The sequence below is a fragment of the Grammomys surdaster genome, unplaced genomic scaffold (genome assembly GCF_004785775.1).
Source record: "Grammomys surdaster isolate TR1022 unplaced genomic scaffold, NIH_TR_1.0 125079, whole genome shotgun sequence".
NCBI classification, from domain to species: domain Eukaryota; kingdom Metazoa; phylum Chordata; class Mammalia; order Rodentia; family Muridae; genus Grammomys; species Grammomys surdaster.
In genome coordinates this window covers 263,709-275,191 of record NW_021619983.1, presented here as the reverse complement: position 1 = coordinate 275,191, position 11,483 = coordinate 263,709, and the positions used below count along the sequence as shown (strand labels likewise).

Here is an 11,483-nt window from a genome sequence, read left to right as displayed (position 1 = left end):
AACTGAGTTTTCTATAGTCATCAGAGGAGGCTGCAATATATTACTTTGATGCTAATGTTCCATGTATAAAGGATACTATGTGACCTCATTCCCACTGGCTTTATTGAAGTAAAGCAAATTCAGTCATTCAGTTTTTCTAATATTGGCAAGTCAAGCTCTATTCCAGAAAATTCTTATGACTTGTTGATTACATTTAAAGTTTCTAGTTCTAGAAAATTGCTAAATATTCGTTATAACTGAATGTTAACTAATCCCAGGGATGACAAGTTCTTCTTGCTATCAGTAGTTTTCTTCTAGCTTTTCCTAAATAGAGTTAAACTTTGAGTCTCAAGAGTGACCATAATGAACGTGAGCTTCAAGACTGGATTCCTCCTCATGGGGTTCTCTGATGAGCGTAACCTTCAGATTTTACATGCAGTGCTCTTTTTGATCACATACTTGTTGGCCATCATGGGCAATCTACTCATTATCACCATCATCACGTTGGATGAACGTCTGCAATCTCCCATGTACTACTTCTTGAAGCACCTCTCTCTTTTGGACCTCTGCTTCATCTCTGTTACTGTTCCTCAGTCCATTGCAAACTCATTCACAGACAATGGTTTCATTTCTCTTGGTCAGTGTATGCTTCAAGTTTTCTTCTTCATAGCTCTGGCCTCATCAGAAGTAGCTATTCTCACAGTGATGTCTTATGACCGGTATGTTGCCATCTGTCGGCCACTGCAGTATGAGACAATTATGGATCCCCATGCCTGCAAATGTGCGGTAACAGCTGTATGGATGGCTGGAGGACTATCTGGGCTCATACACACAGGTGTTAATTTCTCAATTCCGCTTTGTGGGAAGAAAATTATTCACCAGTTCTTCTGTGACATTCCCCAAATGCTAAAACTAGCTTGTTCTTACGAATTCATTAATGAGATTGCAGTGGCTGCATTTACAACAGCCACAGCCTTTGTCTGTTTGATTGCCATAGTGTTCTCCTATATTCAGATCTTCTCAACTGTGATGAGAATTCCATCAGCTGATAGTCGGACAAAGGTGTTCTCCACCTGTCTACCACATTTGTTTGTAGTCATGTTCTTCCTCTCAGCTGCAGGCTTTGAATTTCTAAGACCTCCTTCAGATTCCCTGTCAGCAATGGACCTCATATTTTCCATATTCTACACTGTGATACCTCCAACACTCAATCCACTCATCTACAGCTTGAGAAATGAGGCCATGAAAGCAGCGCTGAAGAAAGTGTTGTCAAGAGAGGAATTTTCTCGGAGAATGGTATATGTAAAAGCTATATTCAATCTCTAAAGAGACAACAAACTAAGAGGCATTGCTACTATATCCTAGATTAGAGGAGGTATGAATTGGATTTCTTCTAAGACTCTGTTTCAGTGTTTCTCTTAGTTATGTCCTTCTCAGAGATAGTTGTATCAAATGAAAAGTAATTGACCAGTAAGGATATGCATGAGCTCCCTTCTTCCTCCAATCCCAATATTATTTCAGATCATTTTTAAGAATTAAAAGAGAAAGGAGAGTTAGTTTTGACAAGATCCAATACCAATTTAAAGTTAATTTTAATAAATACATTTCAAACTGCCATTAGGTAAACTGATTTTGTCCGTGTGATACTAGATCCCTTATTGCTGTACATAATTCCCTATAGGCTGTCAAGTTTCCTGGTATTCTTACGTAGGTTTTCTTGCTTATAAAGAGTATACTAATTATGTCCATAACTTATTCAGTCCCTAGCAAAATTCACATGTTTTCTATATACTCTTTTCCTAATCCAAGTGAACCAGTTTCTAGTTTTATTACATTTTACCTTTTCACTAATGATGGAACAAAACTAATTTTTAAAATAAAAATTGGTAAAGTTATGAGTCACATTATTGTTTATTTATAATTTGCATTTACCTATATGTCTCACAATGTAAATGCTTTGTTCCCAAGTATAATTCGTGTGTGTGTATATGATTATAAAAAATAGGGACACATGATTACAGCTCACTAATGAAGTAGGTCCCAAGAATCTGCTTTTCCATCACTGAAAATGCACAAGTTAAATCTTTAAATCTTACCCTATCTGATACAAAGAGACTCCAGCAAGATACTTACAGTCCGACAGGTAAAGCACAACTGTGCTGAGTCTTGTGTGCTGAGCACAAACCTGTGAGTTCACTAGCTTAAGTGTTGAGAAGCTAATGGTGTTGCTCACTTGGATCACTAACCTTTTTTTTCCAAAAGACTTATTATTTACAAAGTTAAAATATAAATGACCTTTCATCCTCAGTGTTCACATGAATCAAAATACATATTCTAATGACATTGGGAATGAGCAGTGTCAGACAATAGATTTTTTTTAGATCGTTCTATTGACTAGATGCAATGTTTAATTTACTTTTTATTTTGAATATTAACATTATTTTAAACATGATTTAATAATCATCTGGATTTACAAATGCATTTGTCCATGTGTGTAATTCCTTGGCTTTCATGCCTCATCCTCTTTCCTACATGAATTCAGCACTGGGCTGCATTTTCTTGAGTACTGTTTTATCCACTATATTCCTCTAATACAGAAAATCAACTATGAATTATACTACTACTGATAAAATTTAATAATTTAAGCATTTTATTTTCTCACAGAGAGAATTTTAAGAGTTCCAAAGAAAACAGTGACATAAAATGAAGATAAATAGTGTTGTAGGTTTATCTGCATGTGCCTCTGTGATAATTTATAATTAGATTTAAGGGGAAATGTTCTTTAATCCTTATCATCTTTGCATATCATTAGATTGAAATATTGTTGAAGGGTGAGCCCGCTGAACTCTAATCAGAAGCTGTCAGTTCATGGAAGGAACTATGTAATGCTAATTGGTCGATTAACTACCAGAGAATCGGCCATAACTGGGCATTAGTAGCTTCTACACTTCACTCTTTTCTCAGTTTTCAACTTACATTTTTAATCTCAGGGTTTTTTTTTTTTTTTCTCTCACCACAGTTAGTGATTCCTCTGGCCACTTAATTGTTCGTGTAATTGAATGGTATCTTCTCTCAACCCACAACCAGTCAGTAATTAGTAATTGCATCTTCATCAGTATCATGTAGATAAACATGTTCTCAGACTGGTGCACTGGATAAACAATCCCAACCAATTCTCTGTTTTGAATTCAGTAGAGATTTCTTTCAATTTACATTTTATCAACTGTATTGTGATGAACCAAACTAGGATTCATGTTCATCTTTTCTGCTCCAGCCTTCTAACCCCAGCGACCACCAAATCACCTTTATCATTACACAGCTGTTTCTCTTTCTGGGTTTGTATCATTCACTTTTCAACAGGAAGGTGTTTTGCTGAGTGTGCTATTCTGAGGCTAAACTACATAGTTCACGTCTTTCTACCTGAATTGTGTTCTATTACATAGACACAGGGCATCTACTTTGCAGTAGTATGATTTGTTGTCTTTTACTCATGGGTTATCTTGTTCATTATTTTATTGGCTGGCAAACAACTGCATTGACTGCAGTATGGGATCATTCTAAATAAGCTTTTATGAATGTTTTATTTTAAGGTCACATTTTTATTTGTTTTTGTTGTTTTGATTAAATGTGCATTGAAATTTTATACATGTATATAGTGTCTTCTGTTTAACCCCATGCTCTCTCATCTGCCTCTTACCCTTGCTATCCCTCTTTCTCCCCTCTTCTCTACAGATCCCTTTCCTACATTTCCACATAATGTTTCTCATTTTCCTTTGTGGCTTTCTGGTTTTGACCAGGATGTGTGGCCAGAGATTTGGAATGACCCACAGAATAGTGATGAGTTCGCCATTTGATACACAACTGAAGGCAATGGCCATGTAGTCCCCAGAATTCATCAGGTGCAAATAATTAAACAAGAGTAAACAGGGAACCTGTGAGCCTCTCCCCAGTGCATGATTGACAGGCCCAGTTTTGTTTAAACCCAATTCAGCTTTCCATTTACAGTGGACTGTAAGAGGTGTGGGAGCTCATAAATCCTTTCTACTTCCATGTTACTAGCTTAAGCTTATGTAGGTATTGTGGAGTCAATCATAGCTCTTGTGAATTTATTAGTACAGTGGTTCTGTCATGTTCTGAAGACACTATTTTTCTGGTTCTCCAAGGCTATTACAGTCTTTCCATGCCCTCTTCAGTGATGGTCCCTGAGCCATAGAGATCAATAATATAACACCATGGATGGCTTATTCTTTGTACTTTGACAAGTTGTGAGTTTATGTTAGCCACTATTCACTGCCTTATGAAACTTCCCACATAAGGTTTGATTTCACAGTTTAATCTCTCAACTTGACACATATGCTTTCTGTTGTCACTATAAATCTCATAAACACAAGCAACCTGGGGGGAAATGCTTTATTTCATCTTATAGTCCACAATCCATAATTGATGGAAATTAGTGAAGAAATGATGTTTACTGGCTTGCTCTCCAGAGCTTGTTCAGCTTGCTTTCTTATATAACCCAGAAACACTTGTCCAGTAGTGGCTCCACCCACAGAGAACTGTGCAGCTCCACATCAATCATTAATCAAGAACACGCATCCACAGACTTATTTACAGGCCAACGTAATGGAAGCATTTTATCAATTGCATTTTCCTCTTTCCAGATGATACTAGCTTGTGTTAAACTGACAAACTTTAACCAGCACAGCCCTCAGGAAAAAGAAATATCTATTATCTTTTTTCAGAGTTCATCTACTGTGAAAAGCAATGATGTCTACAATTATACAGTATACCATAAGAGAAGAGTAGACTCTTTCCATTATCGTGTTTACAGAGTTCTCTCTGTTCAGCTAGCACATGAAGCAACATGAGATGAAAATGAGAATGTTCAGTAGAATCATTTTCATTTAATTTTTATAATTATTCTGGATTCTCAGAAGTTGCAAATTGGTACAGATCTACACCACTCCTCTTTTATCTTATAGATCTACCTTACATTACTACAATGTAATACCAAGTCATAGATTTATAGTCTTTTCTTACATGTAATGAGGCAATACAGCTGCTACCTCAGTTGAGACATATTTTATCACCACAGGTTTTACCCTTTACATAGTTACATTCATCTTCATTCCCCACCACATTCCAGTCCTAAACAATCAAAGATATTTTCTCCATCTTTAAAACATTGTTATTTCAGAAATTGTATAGACATAGAGTCATACATCATGTGAACTTCTGAGGTTGACTTTTTGTCAATTCTCACTGTTCACATTTGTATATATAACTTTTCCCTTCCTGTTCTTACGTGGTATGCTGTAATATAGATGCACTAAATGTACTTAACATTTCATCCATTAAATAATATTAGATTACTTCCAGCTTGGTTATTAAAAACAAGCAGAACTGAATATTTGTGCACTAGTGACTTTCATTTTCATGGCTGAAACATATACAGATGCAATCATTTGATTAAACAACAGTTGTGTGTTTGGTTTTCAAACAGAAATTATGTCTGGTCTCTCTGAGTCTGGCCTGAAAATAGGTGTTTCACTTTTACCTACAATCACCTAGATTGTGGCCATGTTGACAGGTGAGATAGGACATGTGCTCTATTAATACAAAGAAGAAAGGGCGATAAGGGTTGATGTGTACACAGCAGTACTGGCTTCCATACTGCAAGCCTCTTACTCAATTTCATAAAACTTGTTTTTTATTATAATTAACTATTATCAATTTTATATTGGTAGCCTTTGTAGTATGAAAGATTTTATGTGCCTAGCCCTTTAAATGATCCTATGCTTTACAGTGTCAGTTGGCTCTTGGACGTTTGGGAACAGGGCAACAATATAAAAAGCCAGCAAAGACTGAGAAAGAGAATAGTGGGACTAAGGAGTAGGTAGGAGTAGGGTCCAGGAAATAGAAGAGAAGTATCGGAGAAAACAGTTGATGCAGGAAGAAAGAAGAATGAGTAGTGTAGAGAAGGAAAGAGATTGAGCAGAGTGAAAATAGACCCAGTTTTTAGTGAATTTGGCTAGCATACTGAGACGGGAAGACAGTTGGTGACAACTGAACTAGGGGAAGCTGAGCTGAGCCAGAGAAGATATTGATAGGCGAGAGATTAAACAAACAAACAAACAAACAAACAAAAGAAAACAAAATACCCACAAAGTAACCAAAAGAAAGAAATTAAAAAGAAACATAAAGCTTCATACACAAAGCTACAAGCCTGAATAAGAATTTGTTTGGAAGCATTGGAGAAATTATTTTAAGGTAATGTTCTCTGAACTAATATTACTTTCTCTTACATGCCTATATTATTAGTTGAAATTGCTCTGGGGTGTGTGTATATGTTGCTGTAGGACACTGCAATGTTGCAAACTTCATCTCTTTGGGTAAAGAATACAGAATTGGTAATATATTTGTAACTTCAAACTGTCTTCACACTGAAATATATCAATTTCCATGATTTGTCTATTAGGTAAAGAGCATATATTCAAAAACATCTCACAGTGCCTCCCGAATAAGATAAAGCTTCAAAATCTAAAAGAAAAAAACTGAGATTCTACATGCATGTCCCAATTTTATATTTAAAAATGACTATGATCACTGATATCTACCTTTATTTTAAAAACACAAGGTTAAATTTTCCTGTTACCCTTCTGGAAATACGTGATTTAACTAAAAGTAGATTACTACGAGATAACCATACCACCAGCAACACTAAGGAGCCTGGTAAGCATACAGACTTCTGGGTGTCACTGTGACCTTGTGAACAAGAATTGCTAAATGTTGAGGCTCTGTAGACCAGAGCTGGCCTCAAACTCAGAAATCCACCTGCCTCTGCCTCCCAAGTGCTAGGATTAAAGGCATGTGCCACCACTGTCCAGCCTGCTCTCAAGGTTGAAACCTTCTCCCCAGTAGATTCTCAGATCTGCTACTTTAGGAACCGTTAAGTTGGCAATAAAACCCCAGTCTCACCAAATCCCCTGCTCATTGTGTGACCATTTCAATAGATCCAAATCCCAAGTGATAAAGGAATATAAAACAATAAGTCACATCTATCATTCAGTTTGGCTTCTATTTTAAAAGCTCCACCCCTGGAAGAGAAAGCATAAAAAATAAAAGTAAATAAATAAAAAAACAAACCCTGTTTTTAACAGCACATTTTAAAATTCTATGGTTGTGGAAAAGAAATATCAGAGGTAGGGAGCAGTTTTCATAGATGCCTACATACCAAGAAACCCTGAGGTGAGTTTTTTAACATTAAAGGATGAATGCAAGGAAGTTATTCTATAAATCCTTACAGTACATTAAACTTTTTCAATGAACATTGAAACAGCAAGAGTATAATTCAATCAGGGAAGAAAGGAACCTCACCTTACTGAAAATGAGTAAATTAATAAAACCACATGTGTCATCCATGTAAAAGTTTTAAAATAATATGCAAGAAAACCATAATCAGGAAAGGTTCATATATAATGTGTTTATGTAACTCAGGAGTCAGAAAAACTATTTTTAAAGTAGTTATTTGTCTGAGGTAAGCGGTAGAGATAAGCTTTCAGTGTTACATATTCTTAAAACAAAACAAAACAAAACAAAAAAACCCTGTTGTTTTTGTTTTGTTTTGTTTTTTTGACTGGATTGGTATCCCAGCCCCTTAATTGGAAGTCTTACTTGGGTATAGGACATGTCAGAATCTATATCCTCCACGGCTAGGAGTTTTAACTAGGGTCACCCTCATATGTTTCCGGGAATTTACATTTTTCTAGGTTTCTAACTTGCCCCAGAGATCCCGCCCCCATTTCAGTTCTCTCTGCCCCTACACAAGATGCTTTTCTTAAGAAGCTTACTTGACATAAGACATATCTTGTGCAAGACCTCCCCATTACAGCTTTTCTACTTTCTACCTTCTACTTTTCCTATCTTTCTCATCTTCTGGCACCTACATCTCTGGACTCTGTCACTGAAGAAAGACCTGCTGTTTCATGGAACTGGTATACTTAAGAAATAATTCCAACAATAAATTTGCTATATAAATCTCCCATCTGTCTAGGTGGTTCGACATGCATTCTCCTGTCCATATTCAAATTGTGCAAAAGACCCTGAGCCCTGAACCTAAAAGAGACTTAAGGGTGTCACCATTTGTGGAATGCAAAATCTGTTGTTGCCTGGCCTCTCTTTGGGCGTTAGCTGGAGCTGAACGCATGTTGCCCTTAAAGAGATTTCTCTTAGTTAATCTGTTAATTGTATGTGGAGTGATTTCTCCCTGGGAAGACATTTTAATTTAGGACATCTGCATCTTCAGTCACTTAGAAAAATATTTCTGAGATAAGTTATATTGACTTGCATTACTTTTCAGTACCGGGAAGTCTACTGCTCTCCATGGCAATGATGTTGCTTTCCTCTTGATTAAATTTCCTAAATTCTTTAGTTAAAAGTCTATATCAAAATGGAGTTTTAGAATTACCCACTTGGGTCATTTGCTGTAACAGGAAAAGGATTTGTTGGGAGCCGCCACGAGAGCTGACAAAGTCCGCCATCGCTAGGTGGCGCTGTCGCCCGTAATTCTTCCTAGTACCAAGTAAACTGCGCATGTGCCATGGTAAGCCCGCCAAAGCTAAGCCCATCCCACGGCGTTTGGCGCGCTACGAGTAAGCAGCCAATCAGGGGGTGAATACCCCGCTCTGGGGTATATAGGCAGTGCTTTCCCACGCCTTCTCGTCTTCTACCACCATTTTGGTTTATGGGAATAAACGTGTTTCTACGGAAGGATTCTAGTGTGTGTGTGTGTTCGTGTGTGTGTATGGTTTCGCCGGCGAGACTACATGCGCGCGCCCCGCACATTTGGTGCCGAAACCCGGGAGAATTTTCCATCGCCGGCACGTTTTCAGAAGACCCTCCACAGCTTCCCATCCACGCGTGGAGTGAATCCAGAACCGTAGGACGGGGTAACGTTCTCTGAAAGATATGTTTCGATTTGATTTGATTCACTTCCCTCCCCAGTTGGCAGGAACGCTAGAGGCTTTCGCCTTGGTGCTAGCAGCATCACTTTTTCTGCTCCTGGTTTTCGTGAGGGTTCGGAGAATAGTACAAATCAGCATGTCAGAGACAGAGACAGGACAGAAGCGCTTAGGAATTCAGAAAGAAAAAGGAAGAAAAAGTATATTTAAGGAAAAAGGCCTTTCCAAAGACACACAGTCTAAGGAAATGAGAGATGAGAGAAAGAACGCTCTCGGGAGAGACGGAAGGAAAATAAGCCTCAGAAAGAGATCTCTTTATCCGGTAAAGAAAGTGCTGGGGCGTGATAGCTCTGGGTCGGAGGAGATGGCTCCCTCAGAGGACTCAGATGGGGAGATAGATGAGGAAGATAGATGCCAGCCGAATAGCCGGCCGCCGCCGCGAGATCGAGTGCTTGGGTTAATGATGGTTAATTAGAAACTGTGTTTACAAGAAAAGTGTTTGGGAGAGAAAAGGAATTAGAAAGCAGGGTATTGAAGTGTTAAAATAACTACCCGCTACATCTCCGATGAATGAGATGAAAAGTTACATTTTAAATATGAGAGAGAGAGAAAGAGTTTTAAAAAATACAGGTGCCCTCTCTCTGAGCTGTGTCAACAAAAAGAATGAAAAGGCTATTTCAGAGTTCATCTAGAAACAGAGAATTCGGGAGACGTCTTAAATTTCTCTGTAGCTCCTAGAAGTTTTTTGTGTACGTCCTTGGCGCGCCAATGTCCACGTGTTTGCTTTTTGTTTCATTGTCTAAATGTTCTGTGTTTGTTACATGTTCAAAAAGAAAGATCGTTAAAACTGCTTGATCCAACCTTTGAGAGCTAAAAAAAGTCTTTTCAGGAATTGAGGTTGACATAAGCTGCTTTTAAAAGAGACCAGCAGCATTTTGGGTTTTATAAGGAAGCTAAGAGTCGTTTTGTCCTAAAAAAACCTCTGTGACAAGGTGCTTTTCTCTTGAAATTACAGCTAGAAAGACAAGAAATTTTGTTTGATCTAAAAATAAGATATATAGCCATTTCATTGTTGTTTCGGATTGGTTTTAAAAGTATAAAAATGTTCTACATGTCTTGGTTATAGACTATTGGCTTAAATTATTGGGTGTAATTAAAAATGTACAACTTTGATAACGAAAGGTGGCGTGGAACTAGCTCAGTGTTGGAGTCGTTCAGAAACCAGATATATAGAAAGTAAGATTTTAGACCAATGTCTCTTCAATGAGATTAAAAGCTGCTTCATGCATTCATGTGTAGAGAATTAGCAGCAAAACTTTGTAACATAGGGGTGGTCTGCTTAGTGTTGATTTTAGAGAAGATAGATTGTTTAAATTGGTTTTGCTTTTGCTTCTCAAAATTAATGGTTACACGCTAATGTTACAAAAGATATTTAAAAATTTAGTTAAACTGCCAGTATTCCATTGGCTGCAGTTGGCAGTTGTAATCTTGAGTTTAAAAAATTTTTTGATTCGCCCATGTTATGAAAAGGGGGGCAACAGGTAGAGTTAAATATAAGTATTTATAACAAGTTGTGATACAGTACTGGCCTGCTAGAGATTAAGAACGTTTACATTTAAATTAAGACATACAGGCTGAGATCTTAACGTGCTTGTAAGACAAGGTCAGTGTGATATTAATCAGGTTAAACTGCCCACACAGTCCTCAAATCATACAAACAAAGACAGACTTAGATACTTGTCTTTACAATGAAATTGCATCCTCATGCAATCAGGTTCTGGCCATAACTACACAGAGCCATAGAGATGGAGAGTGTTTTAAATGTAGAAATTTAGATAGTTTTTAAAGTGACTGTCCCAGGAACAGAGACTTAAACAACAGCCAGGTGACCAAGGTTACCTGACACACCTGTCCTTGGTACAAGAAGGATAATCCTTGGGCCAGGCCTCAGGATATAGGCCAAGATTAAAACATTTACATTTAAATTAGACTTTAACAGAGTAGTTGAGACAGGAGCTTAGATTTCAGACATTCCTATTGTCCTGTCCCGCCTCAAAAAGGGTGTTCTCTAGAATTTGTTTATTGCCTTGCTTGTTCCTTAGAGAGGTGTCAACCTCAGACTCAAAGAAAATTCAAAACAGCTTTTGGGCCAGGCCAAAATTGTTGGGTGTGATAGTGACAAAATGGCCTTGGTTCCTCTGATGTGTATTAGGTCTTATTAGTAACAAGAGACCTAATCTTAAATTAATAATTGAAGAAAAAAAAAAGAGTTTTAAAAGATTGATAGATACTGGGGCTAATTAACAATTATTAGAAGACAAGATTGCCTTCAGCTTGGCTTTATTTGATACTTCACTCAGCTAAAAGGAGTTGGTTATTCAATTGATTCAAAAACACTAGGGCCGGTAGTGGTGGCACACACCGGTAGGATTTCCTGAGGGAGGCAGAGACAGGCAGATTTCTGAGTTCAAGGCCAGCCTGGTCTACAAAGTGAGTTCCAGGACAGCCAGGGCTACACAGAGAAAGTTCAAATTTAAGATTTAT

General features: G+C 37.5%; 1 protein-coding gene across 1 annotated transcript; it reads left to right on the top strand.

The window, feature by feature from the left end:
* The first annotated feature begins 243 nt into the window (after positions 1-243).
* LOC114636943 (olfactory receptor 14J1-like) lies at positions 244-1,364 on the top strand. Its single transcript, XM_028785038.1, has one exon. It carries the CDS (start codon positions 343-345, stop codon positions 1,303-1,305), a length of 963 nt encoding a protein of 320 aa, XP_028640871.1. The 5' UTR covers positions 244-342; the 3' UTR covers positions 1,306-1,364.
* Positions 1,365-11,483: the final 10,119 nt, after the last annotated feature.

Coding starts and splice junctions, on each gene's coding strand:
- LOC114636943 (XM_028785038.1), top strand. CDS start 343: ATGAACGTGAGCTTCAAGACTGGATTCCTCCTCATGGGGTTCTCTGAT.